This window comes from Portunus trituberculatus, chromosome 46, assembly GCF_017591435.1.
Source record: "Portunus trituberculatus isolate SZX2019 chromosome 46, ASM1759143v1, whole genome shotgun sequence".
In the NCBI taxonomy this organism is placed as follows: domain Eukaryota; kingdom Metazoa; phylum Arthropoda; class Malacostraca; order Decapoda; family Portunidae; genus Portunus; species Portunus trituberculatus.
This window is the reverse complement of record NC_059300.1, coordinates 26,402,735-26,421,755: the sequence shown is the minus strand read 5'-3', so window position 1 is coordinate 26,421,755 and position 19,021 is coordinate 26,402,735. Positions and strand designations below refer to the sequence as shown.

Here is a 19,021-nt window from a genome sequence, read left to right as displayed (position 1 = left end):
TATATATATATATATATATATATATATATATATATATATATATATATATATATATATATATATATATATATATATATATATATATATATATATATATATATATATATGAAAACATTCACTACTAACTTGTCAAAATATTTTTGTTACTGTTAGTGATAAGTTTTATATAAACAAAATTTAAAGCTATATAATATGGGTCAGAAAGGAAATTGTGTGTATGAACGGATATATATATATATATATATATATATATATATATATATATATATATATATATATATATATATATATATATATATATATATATATATATATATATATATATATATATATATATATATATATATATATATATATATATATATATATATATATATATATATATACACACACACACACACACACACACACACACACACACACACACACACACACACACACACACACACACACAGTAAACACTTCCCCTAAGAAGTATGTGTATACATATATACTAAACACTGTACAGGTTAAATTATAATACTGTCCTTAGTACAAAGTTCCAATATAGCCAGTAGAGAATGTAATGCTTGTTGGTTGTACTGTGCAAAGCAAGGTTTTAATACTGCTGGTAGTAACTAATTCCACTGCCACTTTATATCTCTCAGGTTTTGACTTTGTAAAAGGTAGGCGTGTTAATGTCATGCATGAGGTTGCTAATTCTACATGAAGGTCTTGTCTGGAGAAAATTGCATCTTACAAGATAACAGCAGAAGACTCGCCCAGAAAGCTTACCAAAGGATTGTCACCATTGTAGTCGTCAGCTGCCACCGAGTGTGTCCAGCTGATTTCTAGTCCCTATGCTAAGTTATCACATCTTTGTCAAAGGTCAGTGAACAAAGAATTTCATGAAACTTTCCACTACACTAGAATCCCAGGTTGTTTTACCATAGTTCATCACATTTAACCTGCAACTGGCTACAGTACCTTGCTTGCAGTATAGCTATTCTAGAGAAAATGGTCATTCATCTCAGCTAACAAAAAATTTACCTCTTTCCACCATAATGTCCTGATACTGCCTTTTGGTACAAGATTACATACAAATTAGGCACAATGCCGTCATATATCTTCCCATTAGATAATGTACTGAATAATATCAGGTGACATTATCAACCAGTTGCATTGTAAAAAGTTGCTAGAATGTGATGATGGTACAAGATTGTGGCATCTGTTCATTTGTTACTTTTTAATTAAGTAGGTGGACCATCATGTGAGATTCTGCAGTTAATGGACACCCCCTGTATTGGACTGTCTTTTTTCATGTTCACACATTCCATTTATTCAGTATTCCTTCCTAGCTACCGCATTATGTCATGGGAGGTTTGTTATTATATAACTAAGTTGTTAAGACTGAAATATTTTGTATGCTCATATTTTTAACATTAACCATCAACAGTTCAGATGGAAACATGAAAACTTAAAGCCATAATGAAAAGAAAATTGGTACAGTGAGCTGCTGATCAAATGTTCTTTGTCGGTACATATAACTTATTGTAGTAATTGCAGTGTAGATTCTTGTATGAATTTATTTCTTGTCAACTTGACCATAAATTAAGGATTAAAAATTTCACAAATAAGTATTTAATAATATGTGAAACATTCATAAATTGCAGTACTACCTTTATAATTCCCTGTTCATATGTGTTCAGTGTTACAATTATTAATTATTATATTGTACACACTATAAAGTTAATAGGTACAGTTACTTTACAAGTTTCAGCCTTTATCCCACAGAAGGTAATATCCACCATCTCATTTTTCATTGGAACTTTCATTGAGGGGATATGATGTTTAAACATTCTCTATACTCCTCTTTCGTCTGTTTATCCTTATTTACTGTCCAATCCTGCTATCTTCATTTTTAAACAAACCTGGTTTAAACCTACAAAGCTCTAGTCTCCTTCGTCATTCTCCTTATCCCCATTCCACTATTTATATCTTTTGATCCATCCCAACTCTCAACAATGTGGCAATTCATCCAATTACTAGGAGATTGATAAATATTGTCTAGAATAGAATAATCTGTAGGATGTAGTCAGCTGTGACTGTACAGTACGAGTTATAAATACTAGTAATTCCCCTGACTGGGATGTTTTGGAGAGTAGTGACCTGTTGCAACTTTTCTGCATCCTGGTGTATTGTTACACAATACTATCATGTGATAATTCATGCTGTTTGTTAATATGCCTAAAGTGAGACTATAACAGCGTTTTCCAATCTTTTTTGGTTGCGACCCTAAATGCAGTCTTAACCTGGAGTAGCGACCTTTGCCACTTCATGTTAGTCATTGTAATGTACATAATACTACGGGTGGAATTGCACAAGTATAAGGATTTTGTGATCACGCCTCTTTTGTTACCATGTGTCCAGTAGAATCTTTACCTTGTTCTGCTAATGTGAATTGCTGATTTACTTCAGCAGAACAAGGTAAAGATTCTACTGGACACATGGTAACAAAAGAGGCATGATCACAAAATCCCTATACTTTGTGCACTGGACTACAGTAACCACTGTATATGTCATTTCAGAGAGCAAGGGAATTGTGATATGCAGTTTGGATGCCCTTGGAAGATGAATAAGAGGGCTGTTACTGTCTAAACACGTGCAGTGGAATCTGATGTCGATACCACTGGATGTTTTAAGATAATAATCCTCTGAGCCAACTTATGCAGGGGTTACTGTAGTTTCACTTTAGCCATAATAACAAACTGCATGAATTATCAAGATATTATTGTGCAACAATGCACTAGGATGCAGAAAAGTTGCACAGGTCACTACTCTCCAAAGTATACCAGCCGGAGGATATGACCAATGCTAGACTTGTCCGGAGTACTGTTAACTGTTCCTTAAGGCTCATAATTTGCACAATGGTCACAGATAAATACTCTTGTTATAGCTATATTAATCAACAGAAATTATTGTGCAATAATACACCACGATGTGGAAAAAGTTGCAACAAGTTAATAGGAAGCTGTAAGTCAACAAACAGTGCAATGATGTCCTGGCAGGGCTGATGCTTTTGGAAAACATGGTGCACTTTTAAAGAGAACCCAGCCACTTCTCAACCTTGCTAATTGTACAGCTTGTTATTTGTCCATATAAAATTCAATTCATCATTCATAAACTTGTCCTGTTTTGTGCAAGCTTCCACACACACTGAGAAGTTAACTCTCAGTGATCTTTCATGCAATTTACTCTTCATTCTCTTAAATATGCTGGAGCCATTTCATGGTGTTTGCTGTTATTCTAACCCTTGGAGTATATGTGCTCCCACTACCACAATATCCAGAGCCTGTGTAAGCTCACTCATCTTCCACATCATGTGAGATGGAGAGTAACTGACTGACACCACAAGTGAGATCCTGCATAGAAAATATTGAAGATAATTTTAAAATTAACAAATAAAATAATTTCCACTTAAATGATCACAATCATAAAAGAAAATTAACTCAATATATCATACTCAAACAAATGCTGCTATACTTTTATGCAGAATAAGTAAGTGTGAACCTTAGCAAAAATCTGTAGGTCTGAAAGAAATTAATCTAAAGATTATTTTATGGGAAACAATTATTTCCAATTCATACAAATCACAATTTGAACAGCCTTCTGGAACAGATTATGTGTGAGGTTCCCCTGTAGTACTGTGTATATATACATTATGTACATGTTTAGCTCAGTGTTCAGGATATAAGCCCTGTACTGTCACACAGCTACATACTTACCTGTTGGTAACAGGATTGTGATTCAGCATCACACTGGTAATGGGAAACAGTATAGTATGTTTGGCCTCAAGGGTGTATGATCAAGCACTGGTACTAGTAGGTAGGCAGAAATGTAAATTTTGTTATTTTTATTAATAAAATTGTGTATAAATCTAACACTAACATAGTCTGCCACAAAACCTTTTCTCTTTCTCATGAAATTGCACATTCAGTCTGTTGTACTTCAGACAATTCTTAAACCGTAATGCACAGTAAAAAGACATTTTAAATCAATTTAATAAAAAATATTGATCTACCAATTTCTAATACATGTAAAAAAAAGTCACATGTCACCAGCAAGACTGCAGGTGGTGGCACTAAGAGTTCAGCTATTCGATTCCAGTTGGGGATAACAAGACTGAGCTCCGAGGCTCTTAAACTACATTTGTACCTTTAGGTTGGGAATTTTATGAGACACCTTGCTGCCTTCCTTAGGCAAACAGCCAGGAAACATGACTTAACAAAACTCATTATAGTGCAGAACACTGGCTACAACTCATAATTACTGAAACTATACACATATACAAAAATGCATGTTTTATATTCGTGCTTACAGGAAGTATTCTACGGGGACACCCATGAAACACGCAGAGGTGGCTGTGGTTACTGAACTTGAACTGATCTTTAAACAGTGATGGGCGAGTTGTGATGCAGTGCATCTTGTTTGGCCACACAGGCAAAGTCACATTACTAAGGGTGAAAGAAAAGCATTCTATCACCCACAGCAGCATTGGCCTCACCTTGGACAGAGGACCATAAACGGTGCAGCCAGTCTGCCTGGCTGGTGGAGTGATCACATCTGCAGTCAGCAAACACAAGGCACACTGCTTGGCTTAATGGAGATTCATAAATGGCTTACACAAAAAGCAGGTATTTTTTGTACCAAAGTATTTCATAATTATTCTAGAAATGAGAATTGAAAAATGGGACTATTAAAATAATCAAGTTAATATTGATAAAGCTTAACTTGCTGTTTAAACTGTGATATCATATATCCAATAAGAGCTAATGTAAGGAATTCTATTATCTATCTAAACTATATCGGTCTAATATAAAATGCTTCAATCAATAACGGCTCTTCTCGGTAAACAATACCCAGGATAGACTACAATATACTCTGCTTTGCTATACTTCAACTTTCCATGGTTTTAATGCCCAGTTAATACTTAAACATGAGTGCAAACAAAAGGAGTCCTATGGCACCTGGTCACTGGTATGTTGGCAACATATGCTACACTACTGACTACCATCATTACAAAACAAAACAATTATAATTTTTCAATGCCCATAAAATTTCACCTAAATGTTACATTACACAGCTACATTGCAGTAAAATAGGCCAACACAAACTACTGGGTGGCCCAGGCAGCCAGCCTCAGCCTAGCTCACTGACAGACGTTGACACAGAAAAGGAGAAGGCAGTTGGAAGAAGAGTAATGGTGGCCGACTGGCCTGAATTTACTGGCTTACTCACTTCTTCCTTTTTGCTGTCTCCGGATCTCGTATCGGGTCACAAAATTTTTGCAATTCCTAAAGAGTCCTTCATCATGTATTCACGCAAAGCCCACAAGGCGTTGACCACAGTGCCGTGACTGCCTGGACCATTGGCAAGCCACTGGGCTGGGAGGCGCCCCGAGTCATTGATGACCGTGTTATCCTGTGTGGCCATCAAGTGTTTCTCCCAGTTGCTGATGAAGGGCTTGTCCAAGTTCTCAATGTACCTGGAAAATCATTAGTATAGTGAGACAAAAGGAAGCGAGAGGCAGGAGAAACACGAAGAGGATGAGAAGCAGAAAGAAGCAAGAGAAATTAAGAGGCAAAAGGTAAAGAGTATAAGCACAGAAACTGAAACAAGATGCAAGAAGCTTAAACAAAAGACATGAAGAGGAGACAAGAAGGAGGGTTAGAGGTAAGAAGAAGGGAAAGATGGAAGAGACAGTAGAAAGAGGAAACAAGATGCAGGAAGACGCAAAAAGGCAAAACCAAAACCTCTTGACTCGTGTATCTCCTTCCCTGCCTCCTTTCCCTTCTCACTCTCACTCTCACTCTCACTCTCACTCTCTCTCTCTCTCTCTCTCTCTCTCTCTGTTACACAATTTTTTAAAAGATTTGCAAAATCAATTTGCAAGAATTTGCCATGGCTCCCTAAATTCTTGCTGTGGTCCCTAGGTTATGAACCACTGTCCTCGGTCTATGGTGAAATAAATTGAAGTGTGATGGTAAACTAAATTGAAGTGTGATACTTTGATACATCCCAAGATGAAGCATGTAGCCACTAGGATATTTAAAAACATCTCCAAATAATAAAGGTTAATAGAAGGATTACTCACTTGATGTAGGCCTCGGAGTGGAGCAGCCTCTGTGTCTTGGGAGGAGGAGCCACAAATATGGGCTCCAGGGATTTTGTGGGTGTGGAGCTGCCATTAATACCACCTGTAAAATAAAGCATCACACATATTTGTCTTCTAAAAAAAATATATATATATAAAAAAAATAATAAATAAAATGTTATGACCAACAGTCTTTGTCTTTAGGACAATAATGTTAAACTTGAGAATTCTAATACAATAAGTTTGAAACCTCATCTGTATAATAAAAATCTAAGGACTCGTGTCTGTGCTAACACTGCTACAATGCAAATTGATTTCTATTCCTACTGAAACCTTGAGTCATTAGTTAATATTTGATGAAACTGATCCAAATAATTTGGTATAATTTGGTATCTAAAGAAGGTTTTAGAAGGAATACGGGACAATTTTTACTAATTGTTTTCAAATTATGTATACGTAAACCAACCAGCAGATACAAGCAATGCTTTGTAACAGTGTTATGACATTACTGTGCCAGAATGAAGTACACCAAGAACAAGCTTCTGTCTACAATAGACAGCAAATACAGACTGACAGGCAGTGATCAAAACACTTTGATGAGTCCAGTGCCAGCATAAGGGTGACACTCACCTGAGGCTAGGTGAGAATGGTGAGTCACCTGGCCACTGCTGGTCATGCTAGGGTAGTTGACAACCACCCCTGAGGGTAAGGTGACTCCTCGCCCATGGAGGCCTGAAATCATGCAAGTCATGCAGATACTCTTCTAAACACTCGCAACATGCAGCAATATCACAATAATAATAATAATAATTGAAGACTAAATAGAACTAACAATATATAAAAAAAACCCAATGCAATACAATGAACCATCAGGGGGGCCCATGGTGACCAGCTAATCACTTCACCACTCTCACCACACCAATGATTCACCACTACAAATAATGGCAATAAAATCAAATAAAAATATAGAGTAAACTTTGCACATGTATTAACTTGCAGTATTCTAATGTGAAATATACTGGTTATTTCTAAGCTGTCTCCAGCCTCACCTGTCTGACTCACTACAGAATGCCCAAGTCACTGATCACTCAATAACTCTTCTCAATAAGAATACAATTAAACTTGATGAAATTACAAACTCAAATTAATTTTCCAACACCAGGTGCATCACACTTTGAACAGGTATCTACAAACACAAGAAATGTCTCGTGCAAGAACTAAGAAACAAAACGCATGACAAGTGGCATCAACTATCATTACACTGTGACTGAGCAACCCATGACATCCACACATCATTGAGGAGGGCAACACAGCAAGCACCTAAACACTGTGTGTGTGTGTGTGTGTGTTTTTTTTTACTGTTTGATCTGCTGCAGTCTCTGACGAGACAGCCAGACATTACCCTACGGAACGAGCTCAGAGCTCATTATTTCCGATCTTCAGATAGGCCTGAGACCAGGCACACACCACACACCGGGACAACAAGGTCACAACTCCTTGATTTACATCCCATACCTACTCACTGTGAACAGGGGCTACAAGTGAAAGGAGACACACCCAAATATCTCCACCCAGCCGGGGAATCGAACCCCGGTCCTCTGGCTTGTGAAGCCAGCGCTCTAACCACTGAGCTACCGTGTGTGTGTGTGTGTGTGTGTAATTCACTGTTTGATCTGCTGCAGTCTCTGACGAGACAGCCAGACGTTACCCTACAGAACGAGCTCAGAGCTCATTATTTCCGATCTTGGGATAGGTCTGAGACCAGGCACACACCACACACCGAGACAACAAGGTCACAACTCCTCGATTTACATCCCGTACCTACTCACTGCTAGGTGAACAGGGGCTACACGTGAAAGGAGACCCACCCAAATATCTCCACCCGGCCGGGGAATCGAACCCCGGTTATCTGGCTGTGTGTGTGTGTGTGTGTGTGTGTGTGTGTGTGTGTGTGTGTGTGTGTGTGTGTGTGTGAGAGAGAGAGAGAGAGAGAGAGAGAGAGAGAGAGAGAGAGAGAGAGAGAGAGAGAGAGAGAGAGAGAGAGAGAGAGAGAGAGAGAGAGAGAGAGAGAGAGAGAGAGAGAGAGAGAGAGACTGACTCACCCTGCAGTAGAGAGTGTTGGGAACCGGTGGTGCAGGTACTGGAGGTAGTGGCTGAGGATTGTAGTGACAAAAGTGATCGCCGAGTAGAGGCTGAGAAATTTCTGTAATGAGATGGTCCCCATAAGTATCATGCAGGTAGTAATGACTGATAAATCAAGAATGGCTATTGGTACTGCCACTGCCAAACTTAAAAACTGTCTTTATGATAGAAGGATACATTAAATTATCAACCTTTTCTTCCAACAAGAAATTACAAGGTAAAGTACCATCCCAGTTGGAATTCGTTCTCAAAATAGTGGTAGGTAAACAAAACACGTGTAGTAATCAGGTTCTTAGCTCTGAGTCATTAGGGAGCTTTTAAAAGTAGATTAGTCATATCAATGGATGGCAATAATAGGCTTCTTACAGCTACTCTTATGTTCTTGTGGCCTCCTCCCTCTCCTCCCCTTGAACTATATAGAAGCAGAGTGCAGGTGCTGCCACATACCTGGATCTGTCATGGTGCTGGATAATGCGTCCCGTGTTCTTCAGAATGTGCACTTCCCGCACATGCCTGGCCAGTCGCTGCACCAAGGGGAAGGGTGCCAGTGAGCTCTTCTTGTGCCGGGAGCATCCTCTCCATCTGCATTCAAACTCTGAAGCACAAGAAGACTTTTAACTGTCTACTGTGAAAGAAGCTCTACAGTAACTAAAGCACATAGTCACTGGATGATTTACTCAAGTACTGAATTCAGCTTTATAAAATGATAACACAACATTTAAAAAGTTCTGATAATAACAGAAATACATCTTCATAATACAATACTGGTTAGGATAAAATAATACATTCATGGAAGTCATAGATGCTAGAAATAAGGTTAATTAAAATAGAAAAAAAGTAGAGACATGCTAACATCAATAAAGTTATATTAAAGACATAAGGCCAACAAGCCTAACCTTGCGTAACTTTAAAGACATGCCCAGTTGCCTCCAGTAGCAGGTGGTCACTAAGGTCAGCCAGATCTTCAAACATGTGGTCACAACTCTCCCACATGCACTCAAACACCACGTCTGGGTTGTTGGGTAGCGGCAGGTCTTGGGACGAGGGCTGTTGGGGCGTTGCCTGCAATACATCACAACCAACCATCCATGAAAGTTATGTCTCCAGATAACTCACCAATGAATAAATGACAATCCTTTCATCCCTCAAAACCCAACTGACTTCCTCACTCTGTATCTCTTCACAACAAAATTTTTCCTTATCCCTCCATACATCATCTCCCTCTTTATCCCATCTCATTATAAAACAGCCTCAATTAAAATATACTAAGCTTCTTAATCTATGGTTTAATACTAACATCTCTAGTAAATGCAATCTAAGCTACCAATCACTCCATCTACTGGGCCTTACCTTTACTACTCTTAAAATTTATATCACCACCACAATTCCATTTCACTCCATTATTCTTTATAAGGTCTATGAGTGCCTACTCCCTTTACACAATCAGTTCAATTAACTGTCTCTGCATGCTTAAACAATTCCTCATTGACTTACTAAATCTTCCTACACTTCTCACTCACATTCTACTGACTCGCTCTTATTTACTCTCAATATGGTTTATGCATATTTGTTCCTTCATATACTCTCAATTCACTGTAATTGCAAGCCTCACTAACCCTATCAGCACCACTCTCCTACAGACCCATCCTTACTTATTCCTCAAAGGTCTATGCATGTCTGCTTCCTTAATACAAACTCACTCACTCACTGTACAAGCTTGAACTTAACACTGGATCACTATGACCCCATTCCAGCACCACTACTCACTCCCCACTGACTCATTAATCTCATCTCAGCACCACCACTCATTTACATCTACCCAATCCCAGCACCATCATTCACTCCCCACTGACTCATTAACCCTCATCTTGGCATCACTGCTCATTCCTCACTGCTTCATTAATCTCATCTTAGCAGCACTCATTTACCACTACCCCATTCCAGAACCCAAACTCACCTGGGAAGCCTGAGGGGAGTCTGGGCCATTCCCACTAAGGGCTCGCTCGGCACTCTCCAGGTTCATCTGGTGGGCGCGATCCTCATACAGCTTGCGGTCTGTTTCAGTGAGCCGCTTCCACTCTATGCCCACCAGACGGGACACTTCACCAAAGTTTGCTGTGGGATTCTTGAGTGTGATGCTCTTCCTGATCTCAGCAGCAAATAGGATGTAGCCTGTCATCTGTTTCTTCCCAGTCATCTGCTGAAACTGCTTCTGCTGGCAAGAAGTACAAGGGCCATGTAAGGGAAAGGAAGGATACTAGTGGGAGGGGGGGTGAATTAATAGTTATGAAGTTAAGTACAAGTTTGGCAAGTCTGAAATGATGGATTAAGAGAAGCTAGTGAGTTGGGGTAGGGGCTTATCAGAGGGAGGTGTTGGGATTCTCATTATATCACAAGGGACAGGAAGGCTTATGAGTTGGTTAATACAAGCATAATTTTTGACCAAAAAACAGTGGAGTTGTGTGTATAATTTGGGCACTTTCAAGCACTGATGACACCATTACTCTTCTTTTATGTTGAATTTATAAAACAAACAGCTTTTTTTTCTTTACAGCACTGATCTTGCAGCACACAGTAACCAGACAAATCCAAAGTCAACTCTTGCTTTTTTTCTTCCATTAAAGAGTGACAATAACTCTGACTAGGTAAAGGCTGTTGGCTTATGAATAGCACTGCTTCCCTCCCTTGACATGACATGAGCTGGACTAGTCATACTGATGCACCACACTATGCAAGGCAATGCTAGAAAAAATCAAAATTACTATGTCAAAACTTTTTTCTCAAATAAAAGTGCACTGCAACCTACTAGAGAAAATACAAATTTCAAGTTCTAAGTTAATCATTTTCCTGTCAATTTGATAGTTTTCTGATTCACACCAGAGGTTCTTAATTTTTACATAAAACCTTCACACACATTTGATGCAATCACAAGCACCCAAACACACATCCACCTTATACTAAAGATATTTCCCCCAGGCAATAAACAAAAATAGTTTTCATATTTCACCGTGATATATTCCTATAACAAGGATGTTCACATTTTTTTCTCTCTCTCCTTTTGTCAACAGTATCTTTCTTATACACAGCACCTCTCCCACATGTTACATTCAATTCTTAGTTATTCACTGTGACCAACTTCTCCCTATCCAAACAAACAAACAAACAAACAAACAAACAAACACCCACCCACACACACACACACACACACACACACACACACACACACACACACACACACACACACACACACACACACACACTTCATCCGTACTGAATGCCCTTCATTCCTTCTTCCCACACCAACCCTTCAATTTGACTCCTCTCCACTCAGTCATTCCACTCCTCCCTTCCCTCCCCTCTACACACATCCACATCAGCAAGAGCATTCCCTCATTCTAATACACATGACATACTCCAGTGGGGGTCTTCTTGATGGCCTTGGGAGTGCCTGTGATGATGCCAGAGTCCACGGAAGCCACTGAGGGAGGTGGTCCATCCATGGAGTCATCATAATCCAGGTCCATGCGCGGGGTCAGAGGGGAGGATTCCTGCAACATCACACTCCTCACAGCCTATATTTTCACACAGGATGTAATACATTAAAACGCAGGGGAAAAAGACTTAAAAAACTGCAGCAGAACATGAAGAGATGCTGATCCAGGCATTGCAGATTGGCAGTGATGTATGCATTCATCTGTGTCTGTGTTTGTGTTCATGTATGTGAGGGAGGGAGGGAAGAAGTGAGGTGCAGTGGTAAGCAGGCACTCAGCCCTCAAGGGCACCACACCTTAGCAAAGTGTGCAGTGGGTAGATTTGGGCATTACATTGCAGCTGTATGAGGAACATGGCCAGACACATTGCAGTGGCACCGACAGACTTGAAAGTGACCTTGGTATTGAGCAAAGGAGGTGGAAGGAATTGTTAATGTTAGATCTCATGAGGGTATAGGAGGAGGAGGATCAAGATGAGGATGATGAAGAGGAGAAAGAGGTGACTTACGTAGGGAAGTGGCTGCTTCTTGAAGGCAATCACAGAAGGGTCAAACTGAAACAATAAAGGAGAAGTGTAGTGACTCTCTGAATGTTACTCACCAACCACTGCCATGGCCGAAAGGCTTCAGGGAATGGGGTCAAAGCATAAAAAGTAAATAACAAACATTTGTATAGTAAGATGCCAAAAGTTCACAAGCTGTTAATAGACTACTCTTAAAAATGTACAACTCATGCCACTCAACAGCATGTATCATTCCTTGTTCCACAAAAAGCTGCAACATCACATCAATGTTATCAAGTAGGCCAGTGGTGAACATAATGTAACCTTGCATTCCTTTGTTCTTTTAATTTTTCATATCTAGGTTGTCAGTAAAAATGTAATAGAGAAAAGTGTTCTTATCTATGCTCTACATCAATACAGCATAGCAGTAATTGGGTAGGTAGGTGTTAGTCGGAACTTATGACCTTGGTTCTTGGGATGGTGGTGTGGCAAACACTCGCAGATTATAGACTGTATTTCTCCACAAAGATTACTTTTCCATTCTATTCTTCCAATCAATCAACTACTGAGTCTTCGCTATAACGGATTGAATTAATTATAACTCCAAAAGATTTGACAACTACAATAATATCATAACAGCATCCTCTTCTTCACACCACTTAATAGGACATTGATCATGTGTCAGTGAGGGATTTGTCAAGGGGAAATACTTGCAAACTTTTGGCGATCTCCAGCTATCTAATGTGCTCTCTAAACAAGCAATTAACTGTAAATGTTACAAACTAATGAATATAACACAGATAAAAGCAGATCCATTTGCATTCCCTAAGTTATCAAGAATAACAACAAGAACTCACAAAATAGATAATACAAAAATACAACCACATTAGTGTCTTGTAAGGAGAAAAAAAAGGCACCTAGTTGAAGTGTTACAAGAAAAAAATCAACTTGTTCCAAATCACAACAGAGTTGGACTTCAGCACAAGATCATTGAACAGACTTGCTCCAATCACTACTAGAAACTCACATGACTCAGCATCACACAAACACTGAATATGTCATTACTACATCAGTATCAACATACATAAGGTTGTGTTCATTCAGCTACTTCACTGTGCAGGTGACCATCCAGTGTGCCCAAAAAATCATTCCTCCTCCCTTTTACTTCTCTCAACAACAATGAAATTGGAATACTTCTCAAAGAAAGCATGACTCAAATAAGGCAAAATGTCAAACAAAACACAAAACAGCACACAACACGCACACACACCACACTAATATCTCAGTACCTTGTTGATGTTGATGGGTTTTTTGAAGTAGTAAATCTCATCAGCATTGACCAGGTTGGAGAGCTTGTACTTGCGCAGGCCATTCTGGAGGGAACTCACCCGTTGGTTCATCTCATCCAGGAAGCTCTCGCAAACGTAGACGTCACTCTCACTTATCTCAGTGAGGCGGACTGATGTGGAAGGACAAGCACAATAAGGAAAACTGAACAGGCTGACACATAATTTCACTTTAATCATGTACTGTACAAGAATGGACAGACTATTTATGTAACTCTCACTTAATCTCACACAGCAGATAAGCTTAAAGTCATAGCATTTGATGTGAATGCCTAAGTTGTGTAATTTTGCTGTAAGATTCATTACAAGATTTTTTTCTATATTTATCCTTTTTTTTTACTACTACTTTTTTTCTTCTTTGTATTCCTCAACTTCATCCAGTGACTGACTTGTAAGATATGACACCTGACTGTGATAAGTGCATGCAATTCCTGGTTCTGTAAAAAAATCATGAATTAAATGACATCAAGATGATAAGGCAGTACTCCTTAACACTCACAGGAGCAGTAGTCCTTCATGTCCATCACCATGCAGCGGCCAGTAATGTCAGACACAGGCAGGGTTTCCACACCAGCCGTGAGATACACTTCCTGGCGGTAAGATAGCTGCTCCCCACTGGGGTTTGTCTGTGAGGCGTACTTGAATACTGTGCCAACAAAATAGGCTGTTCCCCTGCACACCAAAACACTGCATTAACAACACTAGCAAGGAATACAGGCTGATATGTAACATGCAGTCATTCCACTCTCAAAATAGAGGAATAAATGTAGGAAATGTTAGATAGTTCTATGTGACAACAAAATTTTTCATACACACACACGCGCACCTACACACGTACACACACACACACACACACACTAGTAATGTAACAGCAGTGCACAATAATTCTATGACTCACTCAGGTGTGACCCACAACTGACTGATTTGCCTGATGGATTTCTTGCCAGACTCCCGTCCCTTAACGTAGGTGTAGTCCCCAACCTTGATGGGACCAGAGGAGATGTTGTACTGCTCATAGTAGGTGTTGCCAGATGTCCCATCCAACTGCACCTTGGCTACATTCTAGTGAAGAGAGAACACAGTCAGAAACACACCACTCCTGGGACTCATCTGTTCCTTACAATGCAACAAAGGATGTTCCATGAGTGTAAGTGAGGTAGTGAATCAAATCTTGATGCACAAAACACCTTGTTGGTGATACTACAGGCTGCAGATCAAAGCCAAGAGAAGAGCAGATTTACAGAAGACGGAGCTACCACGGCCGTACCGGAAGTGGACGACGGATGACTTTGGTCTCCTCTTCCAGCTCAGCCAACTCCTCCTTGTGGCGCTCTATCCTCTCCTTGAAGATAGAGTCCACACGCTTCATCTCCAGAGGCTCCGGCCGCTCCACCAGTTTCACACGGTCCCCAATATTGAATGGGAAAGACTGCAAATAACAACATCCTGAGATCCTCTAGCTATATTTCACAAAACATTTAACTATAACTCTCCTTTCACTTTATCTGCTGGTTTAGAAATGCTATGGTGCAATCTAAATAGACAACAGGATGGAGCAAACACAAGAGGAGACTCACCTTGATTTTCTTGAAGAACCTGTTCCTGCTGTTGTAGCGAGACTCACACACAAAGATGTCCTTCTCATCCACGTTCTCAGGAGCCATCTTGACATAATCCATCAGAGGTAGCACATAGCACTTCCCTATCACCTGCACCATGAAGGAAGCAAAGATGCATTAAAAAATCATCCATTAATGTTCCAGCTCCACACACATGCATGTTTAATTTTTATCTCTTTCCATTCACAGCTACATTTCCTTTAATGAAATAAGCGAGGCTTCCAGTAAGAAAAAATTTGCTACTAGTTTCTATTCACATCTAAAAATTGAAATTATGATCCATAAGAGAAAGAAAACTGTAGTGGACCCTCAAACTTCTAACTAGAAGGCTGTTCCATGTCCAAATTGTTCCAAGTCTGAAACCATTTTCCCCATAAGAAATAATATAAATAATTTTTCATCTGTTCCAACATCCCAGGTTTTTACCTAAGTAAACAAGAATTGAACTATGTAAAATCAATATTATTTATGTTTTGGTGGCAAGCTTCATGACAAGTGTCACTTAACCAGGTATTAAGAACATACTGGACGGTAGCAGCATTACCATTAGCATAGTCAGTTAGTCCTACTTGGATTTTTCGTTTTGCATCTGTTACACCTTGTCACCACAGTAGTTAAGAAATATTTTTATTATTTACAAGATGAGGATACTACTACTATGTGAAATAATACTCAACCATCCTACCTGGTTAAGTGATTCTGGTCAAATGAAAAACTTGTCAAATGTCCTGAGCCCAGCTGGGAATAAGAGCAAAGTGATAATGCAGAATCAAATCAAAGCAGGAACCAGTGTTTACCTCCTGTCAACGGCACTAGCGTCACCCGGATTCACCTGCCTTCGGATTGTTCCAAGTCCGAATATCATTCCAACTCCAAGGATAAATTTCTTTAAAATTTTTGTTCCAACTCCAAGGGTAAAAATTACTAAATTTTTTGTTCCAAGTCCTAGGATCCACTGTATTTCCTTCTTTCACAGCTGTCTCACATCACTAAACAGTTATCTCATACCATACCCACTTCTTACAGCTTCAAACTAAGAGTGCCATGACCAAAGGCACAACACACACCTCAGTGAGTGAGTAGGCATGGTGCTGGTCTGTCTTGAACACCTCCTGCTCAAAGAACTTGCGGCTGGGCAAGTGGAAAGTCTCTGCTGGGCGGTAGTAGTTGCAGCCGTACACCATCTGGCGGCCCTCACTGTTGGTCCACAACCGCTCGATGTGCAAGATCGGGTACTCACAGTTCTGGGAGAAAAGGCCAGTCTTATGGTCAGAACATCCTCTAATCACCAGATAAATGGTTCCCCAGGTAATTTTTATTCTTTCAAAGTGATAACTTCTGATGTTTTTTTTTCATACGACTTGCCTTCTTAGAAATAACTACATTACAAAAACAGCACTGAAGTATGTTACAAAAATTACTGCACATAATAATGATGAACAGAAACCAGCTAGAAATACATAAATAAGATAAAGGGAAGATTTGCACACAGTCCAATTGTCTGACAGCAGATGAACAGATCTGCTATCAGCTACTAATGCAGAAAGACTACTTCCAATAAATGATCCTCCAAAACAACAGCTACACCATCATTTGGCAAACATCCTCTGAGACACTCCTGATTCTATTTCTTTGTATTTACCAAAATACTTCCTCATCCCTGTCTTTTAGTCTGGTTTTCATTAAGATTAATCACATCAACATCCTTTCCCATGCATGTTGTTACTCTCATCTCTTCTCATGCTGGTTACATTCATGCACATTCAGGCACCCCAATTTCATTTTTATTTATTTCTTTTCTCTGACATGGTGGGCAGATGGGGAGTACCTGGACAGCATGAGAATGTGGAGTGGCTGGTGGACGTCTTTGCTGAGAGTGGGCTGTTCCTACCAAACACCTCTTTTCAGCACAAGATGATCCACCCGTACACTTGGAGAAGAGGAGTACAAGATGAGCAAAAGGGATTCATTGGTTACATGGCAGTGAACAAGGCCATCACCGTCCCAGTCTACAAAGGGAGTGGCAGATAGTATAAATGAATGTGGGAGTTATAAGGATACAAGTCATCTAAGTATAGCTAAAATTGTTTGTGGAAAAACTGTGACTGAAAGTGTGCAGAAAACCAGAGTAGGAGAAGAACAGGGAGAATCTATAAAGTAAACGGGGTATGGTTATCAGATTTTTTCCACTTAGTGACGGGGAGAGACAGAAAAAAAAAAAAATACTAACACAGGATGGAAGGTCTAGATAAATTTAGAAATTAAAAAAACTTTTGACAAAATAACTTTTAACACAATAATATAAGCAAGAATGGGAGATGACCTCTAGCAACATGAGAAGACTGAAAGCTGGAATAAGTGAGGGAAAAGGGAGAGAGGAGAATGACTGGAGTAGAGCATGCAAGGAGGGAATACTATGACAGAAGTAGAGGCAGACTCCTGTCACAGGCATTCCCTTAGGGAACTTCTGTGAAAGAGATATCTAATACAGATACATATTGTCACTTTAATATAGAAATAGGCAATACTGCCTTCTCCCTCATCCCTTTCAGTCACTTCCTATGACATGCAGGAAACATGCAGGAAATACAGAGACAAGTACTCTATGCCTGTGTCTCAGGGCCAGCAATGGCTCAACCACACAGGATTACTGCACCACAGAGGTACAGACCACAGTGTGTTGAGCAGTGGGATCATCATGTACCACTTCTGAGGTAAGCATGACATCTCTCTTCTTTCATTACTTTACATTTGCAGTTGTTTATGGAGGATTTGTTCCCTAACAGTTCCTACGTCTACCTCTATCTAAGAATGGATGCCATTTTATTTAGTTTTCTCAAAGGCACTCAATTCCAACCTAACATCAACAAAACTCAACTGATGGCAAATATCATTCCTTCGCAAGTGAATAACAAGAAAACTACAGACTCAATCCACTGAACAGACACTAATAAAAGCCCTCTAAAAGAAGGGTGTATCAGTCACATACCTTGTCTGGTGGGGAGAGGTAGACAAAGTCCCCAACAAAGTACTGCACCTCATTGTGACTCAGACTGCTGTTGTTTGTGCCATCAGTGGGCTGTGGCGGAGGCTGTGAAATGTAAAAAATATAAAAAACAAACAAATAAATATAAATAAATAAATAAATGCACCAATGATTATCTAACTCAAAACTCAATCATTGTGTCCATATATAAATCAACCAACTTGAATGGTTATGAAGGTCAATTAATAACAGGAAGTGCTAGCAAACTGCAAAATATCACAACTACTACGCATTTCACGGAGAGTGAGTTATTGTTTTTCGCAAATATCTTTCAAACTAATGAATTGATCGGAATGGTACTTTGACACTGTGTATTAGACACCTTCCGCTAATTTTTGGTCATACTAAGCAATGCCAAATGATGTTAGTAAAAGCGTTTACTCTTGAGATATACGGTGTTGCCAAGCCTCGCCAACCTATCCATACGAACGTCTACAATCCCCCATCCCATTCCTCCCTACGTTCCTCTCTCCTGCTCGCTTCCCCCTTTCTCCTCCCACTCTCCCACTATCTTCCCCCCTCCTCCTCCCTCTCCCTTCCCTCTCCTTACTTCCCCCATTTATAATTATTAATGATGCGAACAAAGTAACATGGCAGCCATGACAGCGATGGGGCATGCATCCGTGCCCTGATGTAGTTAGTAGGAGATATATACTACAAGTGGTGCACATGACAAACAATCCCTTACTATGACAATTTTGGACGCACCTGACACGCCACATTGAGAAGACCTAACCATTAT

At 39.6% G+C, this 19,021-nt stretch overlaps 1 protein-coding gene across 15 annotated transcripts in view; it reads right to left on the bottom strand.

Annotated features, from left to right (window-relative positions):
- Positions 1 to 3,877: 3,877 nt before the first annotated feature.
- The window catches only part of LOC123520042 (protein polybromo-1-like), a 37,184-nt gene continuing 22,040 nt past the window's right edge, over positions 3,878 to 19,021 (bottom strand). For 8 of the 15 annotated variants that reach the window (XM_045281891.1, XM_045281892.1, XM_045281886.1 and 5 more), the window contains 17 exons: positions 18,223 to 18,324; positions 17,062 to 17,163; positions 16,301 to 16,477; positions 15,192 to 15,323; positions 14,882 to 15,043; positions 14,513 to 14,676; positions 14,114 to 14,286; positions 13,558 to 13,727; positions 12,275 to 12,319; positions 11,689 to 11,823; positions 10,233 to 10,490; positions 9,172 to 9,337; positions 8,723 to 8,870; positions 8,236 to 8,336; positions 6,764 to 6,865; positions 6,134 to 6,236; positions 3,878 to 5,524 (listed from right to left, as the gene is read on the bottom strand). In XM_045281891.1, coding sequence (XP_045137826.1) covers positions 5,314 to 5,524; positions 6,134 to 6,236; positions 6,764 to 6,865; positions 8,236 to 8,336; positions 8,723 to 8,870; positions 9,172 to 9,337; positions 10,233 to 10,490; positions 11,689 to 11,823; positions 12,275 to 12,319; positions 13,558 to 13,727; positions 14,114 to 14,286; positions 14,513 to 14,676; positions 14,882 to 15,043; positions 15,192 to 15,323; positions 16,301 to 16,477; positions 17,062 to 17,163; positions 18,223 to 18,324 — 2,451 coding nt within the window. In that variant the 3' untranslated portion in view covers positions 3,878 to 5,313. The remainder of the gene's footprint in view (positions 5,525 to 6,133; positions 6,237 to 6,763; positions 6,866 to 8,235; positions 8,337 to 8,722; positions 8,871 to 9,171; positions 9,338 to 10,232; positions 10,491 to 11,688; positions 11,824 to 12,274; positions 12,320 to 13,557; positions 13,728 to 14,113; positions 14,287 to 14,512; positions 14,677 to 14,881; positions 15,044 to 15,191; positions 15,324 to 16,300; positions 16,478 to 17,061; positions 17,164 to 18,222; positions 18,325 to 19,021) is intronic. The other 7 variants (XM_045281901.1, XM_045281900.1, XM_045281887.1 and 4 more) reach the window with 6 other exon arrangements.